General features: G+C 45.8%; 1 protein-coding gene across 3 annotated transcripts; it reads left to right on the top strand.

Moving 5' to 3' along the window:
* Positions 1–431: 431 nt before the first annotated feature.
* Positions 432–14,421, top strand: ABCF1 (ATP binding cassette subfamily F member 1). Of its 3 annotated transcripts, none has more exons than XM_063097140.1 (25): positions 432–551; positions 5,058–5,104; positions 5,340–5,441; positions 5,593–5,722; positions 5,859–5,896; positions 5,979–6,086; positions 6,876–6,950; positions 7,026–7,142; positions 8,039–8,146; positions 8,370–8,492; positions 8,929–9,029; positions 9,107–9,192; positions 9,488–9,627; positions 9,712–9,860; positions 9,966–10,049; positions 10,260–10,384; positions 10,584–10,696; positions 10,836–11,007; positions 11,163–11,237; positions 11,331–11,401; positions 12,657–12,689; positions 12,774–12,942; positions 13,130–13,194; positions 13,288–13,360; positions 13,497–14,421. In XM_063097140.1, the coding sequence occupies exons 1-25, from the start codon at positions 479–481 to the stop codon at positions 13,661–13,663; spliced, it is 2,544 nt and encodes an 847-aa protein (XP_062953210.1). In that variant the 5' UTR covers positions 432–478; the 3' UTR covers positions 13,664–14,421. The 3 variants fall into 3 exon arrangements, with proteins under 3 accessions (XP_062953210.1, XP_062953211.1, XP_062953212.1); XM_063097141.1 differs by having other exon boundaries at positions 5,596–5,722; XM_063097142.1 differs by having other exon boundaries at positions 5,340–5,432; positions 5,590–5,722.
* Positions 14,422–20,969: the final 6,548 nt, after the last annotated feature.

Consider the following 20,969-nt stretch of genomic DNA (forward strand, 5'->3'; position numbering starts at 1 on the left):
TTTTGTGACACATCTCAACACTGGACCGGCAAGGCCTCTTCCTTAATCAGTGGACTGATTGCGTTCTGCTCCTGACCAGACCCGGACGTAAGTGGACGGTAGAAGGTAATATCCATTTTTTTAAAAAAATGTATGCCTCAACTCCTTCATACTAGTTGGAAATTATTATATTCATTCCCTGAGTCTCACGGCGTCGCGGGGTCACTGGGTCAGGCTTCCCAGACAGTCATAACAGTGATGCTGACGCCAAGAGCGCAGGTGGACGCCGGCCCGGCCCCGCCCCGTCATTGCAGGCCACGCCTCCACCGGGCCACGGCAACACCCAAGCCCGCCGAGATGACGACGCGGCGCGCACGTGCACCCCCCGGGGGCGGGGTTGGGCGCGCGGGCGTGGAGAACCCGCCCCATTCGGGGCTCCACGCCGCCGGAAGCGGAAATAGCGCAGGGTGCCACCGAAGTAGTCGTAACTGCCACCGCGATGCCGAAGGGCCCCAAGCAACAGCCGCCGGAGCCCGAGTGGATCGGGGACGGGGAGAGCACGAGCCCCGCAGGTGAGGCTGGTAGGCAGGGAGGAAATGAGAGAGGAAAGAGAAGAGAGAGTGCGCGTGTCTTGCGGGGGTCACAGGGCACGAGACTGACCGGGCCCTGCGGGGTCTACTGCGCATGCGTGTTATGGGGCCGGGAAGCTTTTGCCCGGCATGAGTGGGTTTGGAGTGAGGGGGGAAGGAAAGGTGCCGGGGTGTCGCACGCGAACTTCATTGGGACTGGGCAAGAGACGAGGAAGAGCATATGGTGCCGAGGGAGAGATGGAGAGATGGGGGAAATGAGAAAGTTCTTCGTTCTTCTGTTTTGGACACGTTCTCCACGACATTATATCTTGGAGGAATATGTAAGACCTGCCTCGACCTCCCCTTACGCTCGCGCACGTACCTCGGGAGCCCGTGATCCCACTTGTTTCTTAAATAGAATGACTCCTTCATGGGTTCTTTCATAAGACACGTATCTGAATTAACTGGAGCTTGAGTGTAGAGTGTGGATGTTGGAATGGGGGTTAGGGTTTACTTAAAAGTAACGAATGTTCGTTGCTCTCCTGTTGTTAATTAAGCACGATATATACTGTGCTTTGGGAGGGGAAAGAAAAAAATGAGAAAATACCTTCCAAGCTTTGAAAGCACTTCAATGGGGAGATAAAATGGACACACATAATTACAGTAGGTATACCGTGACTCATTTTACACGTATTTATTGGGTGCCTACTGTACACCAGGTACTGTACAAAGGAACTGGGAATGTGGAGGTAAAAGATAAGCCTTTCCCTCAAGGGGTTACCTAGTCTAGTGGAGGGACAGAGCATTAAACAGCCAGTGGTTGTCAGAGTGTGATGAATGTGCTTGAGAATGCTTAGGGACTACAAAATAGAGGAGGAACACCTACTCAGACAGGTAAGTTAGGAGTGTCAGCGAAGCCTCCCAGGAATATGTAATACCTTAATTCATTCTTGAAGGATCAGTATGAGTTAGAGAAAGCTCATTCCACACAGAGGAAGAAGTTTGTGGAAAGGTAGAGATGCAGGTGAGCCTGGCTGGTTCCCACTAGAGCCTGGTGACTAGTGTGATGGATTTGGAAAGATGTGCAGTAGACAGAAAATGAAAGGCTTTATATGCTATTCCAAGGAGTAGTTTAATCCTAAAGACATTCAGGAAGAAAGACCCATTGAAGTGCAGAAGGAATGATCAGCCATCCTGACAACACTGAGTAGTGGAGAATGGCCTTGAATTGGTCAAGATGGAGGAAGGGAGACCATTTAGGAGGCTCTGGCAATGATCCAGGTGAGAAGTAAGGGAATGAGCCAAAGCAGTGATGTCTAAAGAGTTACTGAGGAAGTGGCATTGACCAGCACTGAGAACTAAATGAAGGGAGAATTAAGAATGACACTAGCTTAAGTAACCCAGAGGATAGTAGACTTTTAATTGAAAGCAGTCATGGGCTGTAATGTGGGGCATGGGGAGAGATAAGATGAGCTTTTGAATGCTGAGTTGGAGATTTCTGAGGAATTTCTAAGAGGAGATGCCAAGGAGAGAGAGTTTGTTTAGTGACTGTGGAGAGTGACATAAACTAGGAATAAAGACACAAGCGAGTATAGTTGAAGTAGTTGGCTATGGAGGAGTTCCCTAGAGAGTGTATGCAGATTGAAGCAAAAAGAGGGCAGAAGGCAGGAAGCCAAAAGAACCTCAACAAGGAAGGGCAGCAGGGTAGGGAAGAAGGCTGAGATGAGACTGAGAAAGGCGAGGTGCCAGAGAAACTGGAGACAAACACAGAGCCAGCAGGATCCCAGAAGTTAAGTCATGACAGGAGAGGAGAATGCAAGGATGCAGAGGTACGTAACGTGGAATGGTGCAGCAAAGTCAAGCCAAATAAGGACTAAATAGTTTTTGGCTTGAGGAGTTAAGGGGGTCGGTGGCAAGTCTGGCAAAAGTGGTGTTCATTAGGAGATGGTACCCACATCAGGCTGCAGTATGTTCAAAAAGGAATGGGAGATGAGGACGTGGAGCTAGTGTGAACTATGCTTTTGAGACTCAGTGAAGACAAGGATAGAAAACAGTAATGGGGGAGTGGGGTGGAAAAGGTTAAGAAAAGTGTTTCTTTTGCTTTGAGGTTAGGAGCAGCTTAAGTGCTATACTAATAGGAGAAGAGAGATGGAAGATACAGTATAGCTGTAGCAATACTTAAACTTTTTCTGTTCCTTGGTGATTATATTTTCTCACAATTGAACTTGCACACAGGCTTTCCATTCCCTATGGTCAGGTGGATGAGAGTGTTGTTTAAAGTACAAAAGAGATTTAAAGGAAGGAGAGATAGTATGGTTGTCTTAGTCCTTGGGGAGAAATCAGTGTCTGGGATGAGTCACTTCTCAGTGTTGCCAAGGTGAGCTGATCATGTCATTCCTCCTAATGTACTTCAGAGGGTTTTTTCTCTTAACGTCTTTAAGGATTAAACTCCTTGGAATAGCATATAAAGCCTTACGTTACTAATCCTGCACATCTTTCCAACTTCACACTAGTCATCCAGTACTGGGATCAGATTTTGAAATGTGTTCTGGATGGAGGACACTGCTTAAGCAAAACCAGACTTAAGCATGCCTGGGACTTAAGGATAAGGGAGAAGCTAGTGTCTAGAACACAGGTGTGGGTAGGGAAACAGAAAAGATAGTATAGGGCCCTTTTAGTATGTGAAACCCTAAATTATAGGGATTGTCCTTTCTTCTCTCCAATTTTTTGGCAAAGCAGATGCTCAGTAAAACTTTGCAGAATAAATGATTACTATGGAATTCTGGTCTGAGAATTCTGGTCTAAGAGTACTTAATGTAGTAGATAGCAAGATTCCATCAACTTCTTTTTTTTTTTTTTTTTTTTTGAAAAATGTTAAATTATTATAGGAATGTTTTTGGGTATAATTGGATGGCACTGGGTGGAAGGGATGGTTTGGAAAGGAGGGTGATAGATAGGGCATGAAGAGAAATCGTAAGACTGCTGGCTGCCTCCCAATCTGATAAGGGGACATTAGACATAGTCCCCTACCTTTAGGATAACAGGGATGGACAGAAGGGAGGAGCTGAAATTTGCTCAGTCAATAAACTTTTATTGACTTCCCATGTTGCTCCCTGGGAACACGAGCTAAACAGTCTCTCAGGTGACTCTCTAGGATGAAGGATGGACACACAGGTAAGTATGACATAATGCAACTTGTGCTATAATATTCGAGCAAGTGGGGCATAGACCTGGATGTTCATTTACTTACCAGATAACTCTATTTACATGGCCTACAGGTTTTACAAACAACATTTCCCAAACTGAATTCATAATGTCTTCTTCTTACTCAGGGGTGGGTCCTTTGCTTTCACTATTTTTGAAATTAATAAATGGTACCACAAGCCCAACTAATTTTGCCAGCTAAAAACATGGAATCATCTCTGAGTACTCTTGTTTGTTTCCCACCTCTACCCCCAGCCTATGCATTCTGCTTCTCTACCTCCCCTTGCCACCTCCCTAGTCCTAGCCACCATTGCCTGTCTCCAGACTACAGTGATGGCCTTCCAACAGATTTCCCACTATGTTTGGTTTCTCCCATTCTTGCTCCATTCTGAAGCCAGAGTGAGATTTTGAAGTGTGAAAATGATCATACCAATAAAGTCCCCATTCCTTAACCTGATTACAAGGCCCTCACTCCAGCCTTATCTTGCACCATTCTACCCTTCAGCCTCTAAGCTTTAGCCATACATTTTCACAGCTGGACCTGTGCATAGCACTGGAAGCCCACCATGGGCCTAGCTTATCATACTCATACTAAAGACGTTAGCTTAAATGTCATCTCTTCAGGGAGGTCTGCACCAGAGATGAGGCCTGCTCCTGTTCCCATCAAGTAAGCATTACCTGGGCCGAGCCCATGGCGCACTCGGGAGAGTGTGGCGCTGGGAGCGCGGCGACGCTCCCGCCGCGGGTTCGGATCCTATATAGGAATGGCCGGTGCACTCACTGGCTGAGTGCTGGTCACGAAAAAAACAAAAAAAGAAAGAAAAAAAAAGTAAGCATTACCTTCCCTTTTGGAACCTTTAATACACTTGCAACTACCTGTTTAAAAATCTCTTTGCTAAAGCCTACAGCTCCAGAGGAAACTATGGTTGTTTTATTCATGGCTGTATCCCCTACACTAGCAGTGTATCTGACATGTGGTAGCTGTTTAGTAAATAAATATTTATTAGAAGAATGAGTGAAGATAGGAGTGATTAGTTCTGCATGAGTTGTGGGACAGTGCAGATGTCTAGGGAGTGATTGTTTTGTTTTGCTTTGTTTTGGTGGCTGGCTGGTATGGGGATCCGAACCCTCGATGTCAGTATTATAACACTGCTCTAACCAACCAGCCAGCCCCAACAGAATGGTAGTTGAGCTAGATAAATAGTGAAGACAATGGTAGAGGCCACTGAGAACTTTGCAGTGGAGATTAGGCTGCAGGTTTGGAATTTGTAGACAAGCATTCACTATGTCTGCTTAACCTTCTAGACAGAGTGGTGAAGAAGGGGAAGAAGGACAAGAAGACCAAAAAGACGGTGAGAAAATGAGGGTTCAGGATGAGAAATGACTGTGGGTGTTTCCAAGCAAAATAAATGGCCACGTGAAGGAGTGGGAGGTCCGAGGGAAGAGAAAAGATCTTGTCAAGAGAGGAAGGAAGGTGAGGGTGGAATGGAAGGCCGGTGGAATGGAAGGCCAGTTGCCTGTGTGTGGCATTGAAGGGCTTTGTGGTCTTGGAGCCACGTTTGCCTATACCTTTGCCTCCCTTTATAGTTCTTTGAAGAGCTGGCAGTAGAAGACAGACAGGCTGGGGAAGAAGAGAAAGTGCTCAAGGAGAAGGAGCAGCACCAGCAGCAGCAGCAGCAGCAGCAGCAGGTACAAATGTCATGAGCCACCGATCCTGGGAGGCATCTTGGGTCCACCAGCCCCCTCCCGCCCACGTTGTTCACTCAGCTGATGGGGAACTCTCTGTGGGGCAGAAATAACAGCAGATGCCTGGCCTTTGTTCTCTTTCTTTTTCTTTCAGCAGCAAAAAAAGAAACGAGACACCCGAAAAGGCCGGCGGAAGAAGGATGTGGATGATGATGGAGAGGAGAAAGAACTCATGGAGCGTCTTAAGAAGCTCTCAGTGCCAGCCAGTGATGAGGAGGATGAGGGTAAATCACCTGACAGACTGGAATCCTTGAGTCACAAGAGTGATGCCTTATACCTTGATCTTTGAGTTGGAGTAAATTGAGGAGCCAGACATGGTAATTCTCTTTCCTACCTCGTCTTCTCCCCTTGTCATTTCAGTGCCTGCCCCAATACCCCGAGGAGGGAAGAAGGCCAAGGTAAGCCATGTGTGTGTTAAACAGACCCCAAGGGTGCAACCTGAACTATTCCACTGACTTCTGTGACCCTTTCATTCCCTAGGGTGGTAATGTTTTTGCAGCCCTGATTCAGGATCAGAGTGAGGAAGAGGAGGAGGAAGAAAAATATACTCCTAAGCCTGCCAAACCAGAGAAGAATCGGATCAATAAGGTGAAAGCAGTGGCTCTGCCCGTCTCCTGTTCCCATTTAGCCCTTTCTTTTTTTTTTTGTCTTTTTCGTGACCGGCACTCAGCCAGTGAGCACACCGGCCATTCCTATATAGGATCCGAACCCGCGGTGGGAGCATCGCTGCGCTCCCAGCGCGGCACTCTCACAAGTGCGCCACGGGCTCGGCCCCCATTTAGCCCTTTCTGACCATGGTGTTGTAGTTTCCTGTTCTACACTAGTTCTTCTAGGTCTGTCTTGCTTATACTGTCAAAATCATCTTTTCAAAGTACTCTTTTTATCATTCAGAAAGCTACAGTGATTCTCTTGCTTTTAACTTAAAATCTAAAACAAAGGCCCCAAATCTTTGCTCCCCACTTGAGGCTCTTCCATGTGTACCTCTCAGGTCAGTTCATCACATCTTGGCATCCAGTTTGAATATGTCCATGTTGAAGGCTTGTTCTTCATGCTGCTGCTTTCCTCTTCCCCAGACCACCCTCTCCAAGCCCATGTGTATTATCTCTTTTCAAGATCTGCCGTCTCCAGGAAGCTCTCCATCACCAGTGCCACCCACCCACACTGCATACTTGACTGACTCACAGTCCCTTAGCTTTGCTAATGTTCTCTAGTTTTCTCTCTACTGTCTAGTCTCAAGCTGCAGGGTAGGGTTTTTCTGGGTCTCATTTCTCCCCAGCAGCACTCAATATAGTTAATTCAAACACTGTAGGCTCCCTAGAAATGCTCATTAAGCAACAAGGTAGCAAATTAAATTGTTTGTATGTGTGTCTTCTCCAGGCTGTATCTGAGGAACAACAGCCTGGGCTCAAGGGCAAAAAGGGAAAGGAAGAGAAGTCAAAAGGGAAGGCTAAGGTGAGAGGGTAACTGGCAGGGGAAGGTATGGGGTCTCAGGAATTAGAGCTTTACATCAGACCTGTTTCCTGTTAGCCACAAAATAAATTTGCTGCTCTGGACAACAAAGAGGAGGACGATGAAGAAGAAGAAATAATAAAAGAAAAGGAGCCTCCCAAACAAGGGAAGGAGAAGGTGAAGAAGGCAGAGCAGGTATATATTTTGGTATTAGGGGAAGGTGGGGTGAGGGACTAGGGCTCTGTGGTCCTTAGGGAAGAGTCAAGATCTGGAGATATTATTACCATCTAGAGCAGGAGTTGGCAAACTTTTTCTATAAAAGGCCACATAGTAAATAGTTTTAGTTTTGTTAGCCATATAAAATCTCTGTCACATTTTTCTTGTCTTTTAGATTTTTTTAAACAACTCTTTGAAAACATCAAAACCATTTTAAGCTCATGGGCCATATAAAAACAGGCATCAGGTCAGATTTGGCCCACAGGCCCTGGTTTGCAATGCCAGATCCAGAGAGGAAAGGGCCCTGGAGTTAGTCTCAGATGATCTGGGTTCTGGCTGTGCCATTCCTTGGCTTTTTGACCTTAAATACATCTATTTACCTTCCTGGGTCTCAGTTATCTCATCTGTATGATATAAGTGATCTCTAGGGTCCCTGTGCCTTTAGCACTTTCCAATTCTGTGATTCTGCTAGTTTCCTTAGTGGACATATATTAGAGTTACCTGATTTTTTCTTTGCATGTTAGTGTGTAAACCACAGAAACTCATTTGGCACAAATGAAACTCATTTAAAACTCATTTACTCCACCCTCGGTTACATTGTATTGGAAGTTATATTTATAGGTGCATATTCATTGTTAGATTTCACACGTGCTCATACCATCTGTCTTGTACCATTCCTGGTGGCAGAAATTGATAAAGGACTGCAAAGAGACCAGGGGCTGGGTATGAGAAGGAGAGGATCCCAAGATACCTCAGGTCTCTGAGTGGAGAAGTAAAGAACTGGCTGTGGAACTGGGGGAGGGGTGGTGGTGAATGACATGAAACCTGAGGTCTAGAAAAGGTTCCTAGCTTTTCCCGTTCCCTGGTTCTCACAGGGTTCAGAGGAAGAAGGAGAAGGGGAAGAGGAGGAAGAGGGCGAGTCTAAAACTGATGATCCCTCTGCTCACCTTAGCAAAAAGGAGAAGAAAAAGCTGAAGAAGCAGGTAAGACCTTGGTTCTTAGTGGTCAAAAGTAGGGGGTTTTGGTTTTTTATGCTTCAGTTAGGGAACGTGATTGAGGGACTGGAAGGAGAGCTTTAGGGACTACTCCAAGTAAAACGGAGTAAGGGAAGAATTTTTTCTGTGAATCTCGTCTCAGTGTCTGATGACATGGGTCTGTATCACAGTGACAGGAAACTGGCAGACCCTGATTTTATTTCTTTCTCAGATGGAGTATGAGCGCCAAGTGGCTTCATTAAAAGCAGCCACTGCTGCTGAAAATGACTTCTCCGTGTCCCAGGCAGAGGTGTCCTCCCGCCAAGCCATGTTAGAAAATGCATCTGACATCAAGGTGAGGTCTGAGGGGGCCCCTCCCAACTTGCTCTCCTAGGGAAGAACCAGTTCTCTCATCTTCCCTGATGGCCATGGCAACTCAGGAAGCAGGACTTGAATGGGTTAGTCCACTGGGAAGAAAGCTTGGAGGCATTTTCCACACCTTCAGTTCTGGCAACTTGAGCAAGAAGATAGAAAAACCAGTAAAAATAGAGGGATCTGCCCATGAAGGGGAACAGTGTGGGACAGACTGGACTGGCTTAGGATGTGAGAGACTACCATTAGAGGCAGTGGACAGGGAGGAGGACTGGCTGTGGGGAGAGATGAGGGGTTATGCTGGAGGATAAGTTTGTCAGAGGCTTTCCTGCAGGGAGAAAGTTGCAGCTGCTGTCCCTAAAGGAGAATTCTGATGTGCTTGTCCCTTCCCTTTGCCACGCCTGCCCTGATGGCTACAGCTGGAGAAGTTCAGCATCTCGGCTCACGGCAAGGAGTTATTCGTCAATGCAGACCTGTACATTGTAGCTGGCCGCCGCTACGGGCTGGTGGGACCCAATGGGTGAGAGAGCAGGGCGCTGGAGGGAGAAGAAGAGGTTTCTCTGTGGTGGCCTGATCCTAATAGCTCTCACTCCCCAGGAAAGGCAAGACCACACTCCTCAAGCACATCGCCAACCGAGCCCTGAGCATCCCTCCCAACATTGATGTGTTGCTGTGTGAGCAGGGTGAGGCCAGTGGGTAGAAAGGGGGCTTGGTGGGTCAGCAGTTGGGGTAGAAGAGCCAGCCAAGAATAGAAGACATTGTGGTTATGGAGTTGGGAAGGAAGTGGGGGGAGATGGAGACTGGGAAAGGAACGCTGAAGATGGGAAAGAGTAAATAAGGGGCTTGGGAATGTTTTATTCGTAACAAGTGCAAAAGAGCTGGGCAGGGTTAGGCAAAACAGACATGGAATGGAAGGGAAGAAGGAATAAGACTGTCGGCCTTTGAGACTACCTGACTGTTGTCCCTCTGCCCTCCCAGAGGTGGTAGCGGATGAGACCCCAGCAGTGCAGGCTGTTCTTCGAGCTGACACCAAGCGATTGAAGCTGCTGGAAGAGGAGCGGTGGCTTCAGGGACGGCTGGAGCAGGGGGATGACACAGCTGCCGAGAGGCTAGAGAAGGTAGAGGAGATGGTGCAGGGGACATAGGCTTACTTAGGGGTTCCTGGGGCCCTCAGACAAGTGTCCTCTTCTCCCTCCTCCCAGGTATATGAGGAATTGCGGGCTACTGGGGCAGCAGCTGCAGAGGCCAAAGCACGGCGGATCCTGGCTGGCCTGGGCTTCGACCCTGAAATGCAGAATCGGCCCACACAGAAGTTCTCAGGGGGCTGGCGCATGCGTGTCTCCCTGGCCAGGTGAGTCATTCACCTCACCACCCTCCCTTACAATCTCAAACCCCCAGGGCCTTTTCCCTTCTCTTTCCTCCCCCTGACTCTATACTTGTGCTGACCCCCCTCTAGGGCACTGTTCATGGAGCCCACACTGCTGATGTTAGATGAGCCCACCAACCACCTGGACCTCAATGCTGTCATCTGGCTCAACAAGTGCGTTGCCCTTGATTATGGCCTTTGCATCATCGGTTCCCATTCCTTGCTTCCTCCCCCTTCCCTCATTTCCTCCAGCTCTTTTCTGCTGTGCCCCCGACAGCTCTCTATGCAGCCCTTCTCCTTTCCCTCCTTGCCCCTATTGTGTCTGCTTCCCCTGACCTGTCTCTTGATCATTGTGATATTTTTGTACTCTCCTCTAAAACCCAGCTACCTCCAGGGCTGGCGGAAGACATTGCTGATTGTCTCCCATGACCAGGGTTTCCTAGATGATGTCTGCACTGATATCATCCATCTCGATGCCCAGCGGCTTCATTACTATAGGGGCAATTACAGTAAGTAGGATTGTTTGTGGGTGGAAGAAAGAGCCTTGAGAAGAGGCCTGGGAGGCAGGGCCCATAAGGACATGGTGATAAGCTAAATCTTTTCAGAATTCTAGACAGTGATGCCTGCCCCCTTCTTCACCAGTCCTTGGTGGTTTCTCTGGCAGGGGAAGGAGCAACCATTGATGCCCCTCCCCATTTTCTGCCTCAGTGACTTTCAAGAAGATGTACCAGCAGAAGCAGAAAGAGCTGCTGAAGCAGTATGAGAAGCAGGAGAAAAAGCTGAAGGAGCTGAAGGCTGGTGGCAAGTCCACCAAGCAAGCCGTGAGCACCTGGGCAACTTCACGGGCTGGGGGCTGCTCTTCTCTTGTGACAGTGGAGAATGAGGGGGACTCTGGGACACCGGCCTACATTTCAAGGGCAGCTATATAGAGTGTGAATTTCTCTGTTTTTCTTTCTCTAGGAAAAGCAAACAAAGGAAGCTCTGACTCGAAAGCAGCAAAAATGCCGACGGAAAAACCAGGATGAGGAATCCCAGGAGGCCCCCGAGCTCCTGAAGCGCCCCAAGGAGTACACTGTGCGCTTCACTTTCCCCAACCCCCCGCCACTCAGCCCTCCTGTGCTGGGTCTGCACGGTGAGTGGCTGCAGACCCCCAGCAGGACACGGCAGAAGCCTGAGCACCAGATCACCCAAGGCCGGGACCCTTCCTTTTCTCTAAGACCAGGATATTCAGGGGGACCTTCGGGTTGACTGAAAAAAATATGAATTGCTTCTTTTCCTGTCTCTCAGGTGTTACATTTGGCTATGAGGGGCAGAAACCACTCTTTAAGAACCTGGACTTTGGCATTGACATGGACTCAAGGAGTGAGTTGGTGTTAGGTGGCTCAGGGCTGTGGAGCAGGAACCACAGGGAACGTTTCTGGGGGCCTCTTTGACCACCTGTCTTTCTTCTCGCAGTCTGCATCGTGGGCCCTAATGGCGTTGGGAAGAGCACGCTGCTCCTGCTGCTGACTGGCAAGCTGACACCAGTGAGTCCTGGAGCCAAGCTGGGGAGAGCATGAGAAGTGTGAAGACACAGCTGTTCCCCAGAGGCTAGAATCAGGGAGCCCTCTCAGTGGTGCAGAGTTAAAAACAGAACTCATCAGAGATGATTCAGATGATTCATGTCCCTGAGAGGGGCTGTACAGAAGGAGAAGAGTTTGTATCAGTTCAGGGAGCAGGGCTAGGAGAATTAGAGTTGGATTGGGTGCACCCCCATCTATGTGTTGGTTATAAGAGAAATATATGTCTGTTGTAGAATGGCTAGAAATTGTACGAGCCAGAGAAAGATCTAGAGGTAACCAGTATTCATATTTTGGTGGATAGCTTTCTCCTTTTTTCCCTTGAAAAAGTACATATCTTGGGCTGAGCCCGTGGCGCACTCGGTAGCGTGCTGCGCTAGCAGCGCGGTGACGCTCCCGCTGCCGCAGGTTCGGATCCTATATAAGAATGACCGGTGCACTCCCTGGCTGAGCGCCGGTCACGAAAAAAAAAAAAAAAAAAAAGTACATATCTTTTTTTTTTTTTGAAACAAAAGTGAGCTGTCATGTAAATATTCTGTAGCCAGCTTTGTCCAGATAATATACATCAAGCATTTTTCCATGCTAATAATTATATGCATGCATTAATTTTATATGGATCTACTATAATTCATTGTTGTTAATCATTTAGAATTGCTTTTAGGACTTTTGCAGTATAAGGGTACTTCAAAAAGTTCGTGGAAAAACGGAATTAAAAGATAATATGAATTTTTTCATGAACTTTTTGAAGTACTCTTGTATATTGCTATATAGTGCTTTAAAAAGGTTGTAGCCATTTCTACTCCCTCCAACAGAGTGTTGAGAGGTCCGTTTCCTCACACCCACAGAGAGCAGCTCTTTAGAAAGGTGTTATTAGATTTTCCCCAAAACCATCTGTTAACTCCCCATCTCAGCAGAACTCGTACAGCGTGAGTCTCAGTGTATGGCAAGTAGGTGTTCTTCGGTTGTGTTCAGTCCCTTCTGGTTGTCCTTTTTGTCTCCCCTCCTTTATTCTTCTTTTCTTTTAATTCCCCTTTTGCCCCTTACTCTTCTAATTCCCTGAGCATGCCTTTGTCGTATTAGGGAGACCATCCATGTTCCCTTTCTCACACGTACTTGTTCCCACCCTATTTCTGGTATTTGTCTTTCCTTCAGAAAAGTTGGAATATGGGGCTGCAGGCCCTTTTCTCTTTTCCTACTCTTACCACTTGCTTTTTCCTTGCAGACCCATGGAGAAATGAGAAAGAACCACCGGCTGGTAGGTTGGCTTTGGGAATTAGGGAATGAAATCTAATAGAGGAAATGTGACTTGTGCTAACCACCTCCCTCTCCTCTCGGGCAGAAAATTGGCTTTTTCAACCAGCAGTATGCAGAGCAGCTGCACATGGAGGAAACAGCCACTGAGTACCTGCAGCGGGGCTTCAACCTGCCCTACCAGGATGCCCGCAAGTGCCTGGGACGCTTTGGTCTTGAGAGTCACGCCCACACCATCCAGATCTGCAAACTCTCTGGTACTACTGCAGAGGGCTGGGGGTGTACCCTCCTCATCATTCATATCTACACACTGTACCTAGAGGCAGAAAGGTAGAGGAACCAGGAATAGGGGAGCCTCAGCACACACAGGCACAACTTTGGGGTTTACTTTCAGAAATATAAGGCAGTAGAGCGTGTGATGGACCTCCTTTTCCTTTGCTACAGGTGGGCAAAAAGCCCGAGTTGTCTTTGCAGAGCTGGCCTGTCGGGAGCCCGATGTCCTCATCTTGGTGAGTGAGCTGGGCTGTGGGAGAGCGATAAGGGTAAGAGTAATGGAAGGTAGGAGTTGAATGTTCAGTCATGGAATTCCTCCTCCTCCATAGGACGAGCCAACCAATAACTTGGACATAGAGTCTATTGATGCTCTGGGGGAGGCCATCAATGAATATAAGGGTGGTAAGTCACCTCAGAAGATGCCCTCTCTCTCCTCTCCAAGCTGAAGTGTCCTTCAGCTGGGGCTCCCGTCCTCTGTGTTCTGATTCTCTTCTTCCCTCTTTCTCCTGCCCTCTGTTCTCACTGTCTTTCTTCAAAGCTGTGATCGTCGTTAGCCATGATGCCCGACTCATCACAGAAACCAACTGCCAGCTGTGGGTGGTGGAGGAGCAGAGTGTTAGCCAAATCGATGGTGATTTTGAGGACTACAAGCGGGAAGTGTTGGAGGCGCTGGGTGAAGTCATGGTCAACCGACCTCGAGAGTGAACTCTCCTTCCTAGAAGTCTCCTGAGAGACAAGCTCATGTGGCCTACAAGTCATCTGTTGTCTCCCTTTCTCCACTTGGGAGAAAGAGCAGAGCCTGCCTCTGGTCTGCAGCTGACCCAGCAACCACCACTGGGACACATGAAGGTGGAGCGTTGCCTTGGTGTGACCAGGATACCACTTTGATTGCTTCCTTTTCTCTGAAAGACTTGTCTGTTCTGCTTTTCTTCTGATAACTGAGCTGGCCTTATCCTTGACATCCCTCTCTACAAACAGAGGTGATCTTCATTATTGTGGGGTTCCATCCAGCCAAGCTTATGTGGCCCGTTGTCTTAAGAGTCATCACTCAGACACCTGCCTCTGGTCCCTCTTAAGGCTTCAGGCCCAGCTGCCCACCTGGTCTTTGAGTGGTGCTGTTCTTTTCTGGTAGATTTAATGGTGACTTGCTGATACAAATAGCTGTTGAAGCTCAGAGCTGTAGGTGAGTGTTTGAGACCTGTGCTGTTACCCAGCCCAAGATTTGGTGCCTGCAGTCTCTTGTCTGGTTGTCAGGAAAGGAATGCTGCTGAACTTGAATCTCCTTTTACAAGGGGAAGAAATAAAAGAAAAGAGTTGCTGCCGCCCTGTCACTGTTTGGAGATTCATGGGAGTTGGAACTATTCTCACTCTTGATTTGCTTTATTCAATTTTCTAGCAGTTTTTAGTATCCTTTCTTTCCCACTAATACAGATGGATCTAATTGGCAGTCATACTGCACTTTAGATGGTGTTTGCTTTTTGAGGAGCCCACCTCCCATCCCCCAACCCTTCAGACAAGGGAATTCCTTCCATCTTGGATACTTGGGTCTCTCACTGCCCAAGCTAACCTCATGAATGAGGAAGTTCTATGCCTTGTGGTCAGGGACCAGAGGACTAATCCTCAAAAATCATTAAATCCAGCCAACCCACATGTACAGTACTGTGGGGTATACAAGAAGGAAAAGACAACATCTGCTTCATTAATTGTCTACTTAAAGAAGATTTTTGAAAAATAAAAGCATGAGCGTAGTATAATATGATTAATTGACAAATACGTAGTACTCTAGATTCTATATCACCACATGTTCAAAACAGGGAAGGATTATTCAGGGCTTAGTTACTTGGCACAATCACTTGAGGGTGAACCTCGAAAAATAGTAAGGATTTGAATAATCAGGGAACAGGGAGCTATTTTTCAAAACTTAGGAAAAGAACAGATCTAAAGCTTAGAAGGAAGAAGAAACTATTTGGGAGTTAATGAGTGAACATGGCTGGTGTGGTTGGGGAGATAGGTTTGGAAAGTAAAATACTGTGCAGGTGTTTTTTTGATGGTATTTAGGTGGTGATGTGCAAGGTGGACTATAGAAACTTTTGGTATGGTGATGCGGTGACTAAATCCTGAACTAGCTTAGGAGAGAGAGGGATGGAAAGAAAAGGACAGATGGAAAGAGCTAGATATGGGGATTGGGGAGCAAAGAGAATGTTCAGGAGATGGATCCAGTTTCACAGGGAATACGAAGAGCTATTTGGTTAAGACTTACTGTGTTGGGGCATATAATTTTTGGAAATTATTTTCTGATCAAGTGAATACTGTACCTTAAGCACAAGGTTCATACTGGAAACGAATGTTTGGCATGGAGATAGTTGCACAGGTGCAGTCAGTGGATACTCTAAATAAAGATAAACATCCTCTCTTAAGGAATTTGAGGGGGAAAAAATCAGGGTCTGTGCCAAGCAGCTGATTATGTTATATGTAAAGTAATTTCCATAGTTCTGTGGAGTACATCTATTATCTATTACAGAACAGTGGGAGCCGGGCTTCAAGTCCACTTACTGGTGGTGTGACCTTAGACAAGCCACTTGGCCTCTTGGTAACTTTCCTCGTCTGTAAAATGAAGATGATAAAAAAATACCTACCTCATAGGGTTATTAGGGGATTAGTTGTGTATTATTTGTAAAGTGTGTTAAATTCTTTTACTTTTGTTGTATGTATTTCATGTTACACTTTGCATTACACTTTAAATTTTCAGTTCACTAGTCTAGTTAAGATGATACATAAAATATATAGGAATGTTGTTTATAAAGTGAATATCAGAATTTGCATTTCAAGTTTTTGATCACTAATTTCACTACAAGTACTTCAGATGCTGCAAATTAACTTCCTTTCATGGGCAGAATTTCATTTTTTCCTTCAATATACATACTATAATAGGATTATTAATTCACCTGAATATGGGCAAAAGTATGCCCCTCCTCCAAAAAAGAGCAGCATAGAAATGAAACATAAGAGAAAAAATAACACTTCCATGGTCATATACGGGCAACCCAACGCCTGAAAAAAATGGAATTTCATTAACAGAAGTAAGTCTTGTTATTCAGAAACTGAACTTTTATTACCTACAAGCCATCCACAAATATGTTACATAATGAGCACCATAGAAATGTTTTTCAAAAGTTGTGATTCTTTACACCTTCCTCACAAGGAAACTAAGACTAAAAGAACACTAACCTGCCCAACGTCACCCAGCGTGCAGATAGGTAGAGCTGGGACCAAATGACCCGTGTTTATTTGACTGCAGTGTCCTAAAGTTTTCCTTTCTGATCTTTAGAATGTGGACAAGGTGATCAAAGGATGCACCCTAGAGGGGCACAATATCCAGAATAGGACTTTTAGAAACACACAAGAGATGTTTTAGGGAAGACTCAGTCCGGCAGTGCAAAATGTGAAAACCAGGAAAGAGCCCTGTGGCCATATGGAACTCAATGGCAGCCTGGGAACATAAGAAGGTGCTCTTCTGTGGCCAGTGCTGAATGCAGCAACCAAGACACTTGAACTGAGTCTCTGAAGTGTCTCAGACCAGCAGCATCAGCATCACCTGGCACTCAGTGGTGCATTTGTAGTGTATCAAAAGATACAAACATGGTACTGGGAAAGATGGCGGGGGTTACCTTTAGATTGAGTGATTGAGGGAGATTAAAACCAAGGCCTGAAGGTGGAGAAGGAAGGAATCAAGTGAGTAGGAAAGAAGATCCTTCAGGGAAGGGACCAGAAAGTACAAAGGCCCTGAGGTTGGAAAGAGCTTGATGTGGTCAAGGAATGTGGCTTGAGCTTAGAGCTTGAATAGGGGCCAGTACACATGGGCCTTAAAATAGGCCTTGATAGGGAATTGGGATGTGATTCTAGGATCTGTGGGAGGCAATTGGTGCTGTTTAAACAGGAGGGTGAGTTAATCTAGTTTCCATTTTTATATCCAGCTCTGGCTGCTGGATGGAGAACAGTGGGGTAGGGGGAGATGGAGAGGAGATGCTAGGAGACAAGATTAGTATTTGGAAAGGAGATCCTTTTCTTCCTTTAAGAAAGAAAGGAAGGTAATGTAGACATTTTCATGTGACGGGAAGGGAAATGGTGCTCACAGTGGATGGAGCTCAGTCTCAGGAGTTGGTGCCAGAGAATCAACAGTTAGAAGTTTTCCAAGCAGCAGTAAGTGTTGAGCCGATGCTAATATTAATTTGTACTGGGCAAAGATAGTAAGATTCTGTGATTTTTCAACATTAAGTTTACTGCCCAGAAGCAAGAGAGAAATGGGGTGGTGATGATTTAGCATTGGACATAGATGTGCACCTGGGGAAGGGTTGACAAGAAGGGAAAGTCTGATGTCAAAAGTGTATTATGGAGGGAAAAATGGAAGCAAAAAGGAAGAACAAACTGAAACAGGAGAGAGGAAAGTGCCTGCAGGGCTTGGCGAAGAAGCAAACTGGCCAATGGGTATGGTGAAATGGATGAGTGCTCGTCCTTTCTCCCCCTGCCAAAAAGAAAGGTCTTTTCTTTATATAATCTTTACGTAAGTAAAAAGTAACAGGTCCTTTGGATTTTCATGGGGAATTTGAAAGAAAAATGGTCAAACTTTTGGGGGGGTTTTTGGCAGCTGTCCAGTAATGGGATCTGAACCCTGGACACCTTGGTTTTACCAGCACCACGCTTAAACTAAGTGAGCTAACTGGTCAGCCCTAGAACTCATTTTAAAAATTAAAATATATTAGAAACTTTAAGCTCTCTTTAAAGGTTCTTGTGGCCTGTTGTGAGAGATAAAGGGAAGGGAGTGAAAGCAGGCAGTAGATAGAAAGTTGTGACCACTAGGTTGTGACATGTTTGTTTGGCTTTTTCCACTTGAGCTGTGTATTTTTTGGTATTTCACCTCTTAGCTTGGTCCTCAGATTATGTCTTCTCAGGTCTTCCTCTCCCAGTGCTCAGAGCAATAGACCTGAACACTCCCGGCAAGACTGAGCAAAGGGAAGGGAAAACTAGCTCCACTGGCCTTACTAAATGTAATGAGGCCTGTGAGATGTAAAAAGTTGTTGCCCTCATGTGGCCAATGCTGGAAATAACAGCCAAGACACTTGTGTTCTAGGGCAGTATTCTCAGTGTTTTCAAGATCAGCAGCATCAGCAACACCTGGGAAACGAATCTTGGGATTTATCACAGACCTACTAAATCAAAAACCTTGGTAGCCCCCACTCCCAATTTGTCTTCCTACAAGCCCTTCAGCTAATTCTGATGAACGCTAAACGGTTTGAAAACCACCTTTCTCAAGCAACCCACATCCCAATGCATGTTGAGATCCCCACCCCAACAGCATAATACAGTCCTAATTTCCGGTTTCAAACTTCCTAAAGTTAGTCCTGTCCCTCCATTTTTCTGGTCTCCAAAACCTCCTGCCTCCCCAGCAATCTTATTTAAGACCTCAATTTATCCTTTTTTTCCTTCTTTTTGGGGGTAGGGTGGGGTGGGGCTGCTGGCCGGTATGGGGAATTTATCCTTAAGAACTAAAGATGGGAATACCGTATGAAGGTGGAGGATTGGAGTGAAGCTTCTACAAGCCAAGGAACACCAAAGATTGCTGGAAAACCACCAGAAGCTAGAAAGAGACCCCTGAGTACTGTCACCACCACCAGATAGACTTTGGACTTCCTAGCCTCAGAAACCACATGTAAATACTGAATGAGCGGCGGCGGCGGCCCCTCCTCACCCAAACATCAGAGCCCTCCAGACCCAGGTGCCCCAACAATATCTCCTCAAGCCAAAGCCACGGGACCCCAAGGACTGCATTTGTATACCCTCCCACCCAACTCCTCCTCAGGACCTGACCTGACTGAAGGACATTTACCAGCTAACTGCTCCCACCAACTCACCCTAAGAGAGCCGGTCTGTCTGCTGTGTACATCAGACTGCCCAGTGGAACAGAAGATACTCTGCTCATTTCATCTGATCTGTGGACTGTGAAACCCCTGCCGCAATGAATAAACATCAAAGAAAAGATACCAGAAATATGAAAAATCAAGAAAGTACACCACCAAAAGATAATAAACCTCAAGCTCTAGATCCTATAGAACAAGAAGCCCTTGAAATGACTGGCAAGGAATTTCGAATGATAATTCTAAGGAAACTGAATGAGATACAAGAAAACTCAGCTAGACATCATGATGAAATGAGGAAAAGTATACAGGACCTGAAAGAGGAAATATACAAGGAAATCAATGCCCTGAAAAAAAATGTAGCAGAACTAGCCGAACTGAAGAAGTTATTCAGCGAAATAAGAAACACAACGGAGAGTTTAACCAGCAGGCTTGTGGAAGTTGAAGAGAGAACCTCTGAACTTGAAGATGGGCTGTTTGAAATAACACAAGCAGACAAAAAGAAAGAAAAAAGAATCAAAGGCATTGAAGAAAATGAGAGAGATATCAGACAACCTTAAGTGCTCAAATATCCAAGTCATGGGTATTCCAGAAGGGGAGGAAAAAGGAGATTGCATTGAAAACATATTCAACAAAATAGTGGCAGAAAACTTCCCAGGAATAGGAAAAATCACAGATCTTCAGATCCAGGAAGCTCAACGATCTCCAAACTTATTCAACACAAAAAGGACTTCTCCAAGACATGTTATAGTGAAATTGGCAAAACTCAGAGATAAAGAGAGAATCTTAAAAGCTGCAAGAGAGAAGCGTCAAATCACCTATAAGGGAGCCCCAATCAGGCTAACATCAGACTTTTCATCAAAAACCCTAAAAGCCAGAAAGGAATGGGATGATATATGCTAAAAGACAGAGATTGTCAGCCAAGAATACTCTACCCTGCAAGGCTATTCTTCCGAAATGAAGGGCAAATAGTATATTTCTCAGACAAACAAAAACTGCAGGAGTTCACTACAAGACCACCCTTAAAAGAAATTCTCAAGGGAGCACTGGGTTTGGTTCCTGAAAAATAACTACCACTGCCATAAAAACCCAAGAAAAATCTAAACCCACTAGTATAATAAAAATGGCATTCATTGGGCCAAGCCTGTGGCGCACCAGGGAGAGTGCAGCACTGGGAGCGCGGCGATGCTCCCGCCGCAGGTTCGGATCCTATATAGGAATGGCCGGTGCACTCACTGGCTGAGTGCCGGTCACGAAAAAAGGCAAAAATAAATAAATAAAAATGGCATTCATGAAGAGAAAACAAACAAAAAGGCTACCTACAACCTAAGGAACCAACAAACACAGAAACCAAACAGTAAATCAGAAAGCAAGGAACAAAAGACACCTAAGACAACCAAACAACAATCAATAAAATGCTAGGAATAAATCAACACTTTTCAATAACAACTCTTAATGTAAAAGACTTAAATTCCCCAATCAAAAGACACAGACTGGCTGACTGGATTAAAAAGGAGGACCCAACTATATGCTGCCTTCAAGAGACCCACCTCACCCATAAAGACTCACATAGACTAAGAGTGAAAGGATGGAAAAAGATTTACCATGCAAACAGAAAAGAAAAACTAGCTGGAGTAGCTATTCTTATATCTGATAAAGTAGACTTTAAACTAAAAACCATAAAAAGAGACAATGAGGGACACTATGAAATGATAAAAGGACTGATCCATCAAGAAGACATAACAATCATAAATATGGGGCCGAGCCCATGGCGCACTCGGGAGAGTGTGGCGCTGGGAGCGCGGCGACGCTCCCGCCGCGGGTTCGGATCCTATATAGGAATGGCCGGTGCACTCACTGGCTGAGTGCCGGTCACGAAAAAGACAAAAAAAAAAAAAAAAAAAACAATCATAAATATGTACGTGCCCAATGTTGGAGCAGCCAGATTTATAAAACAAACTCTATTAGACCTAAAGAAGGAAATAGACACTAATAACTATAATAGCCGGAGACCTGAACTCCCCACTGTTAATATTAGACAGATCATCTAGGCAAAGAATCAGCAGAGAAACACAAGATCTAAACAATACTCTAGACCA

Source organism: Cynocephalus volans, chromosome 5 (genome assembly GCF_027409185.1).
Source record: "Cynocephalus volans isolate mCynVol1 chromosome 5, mCynVol1.pri, whole genome shotgun sequence".
Classification (NCBI taxonomy): Eukaryota; Metazoa; Chordata; class Mammalia; order Dermoptera; family Cynocephalidae; genus Cynocephalus; species Cynocephalus volans.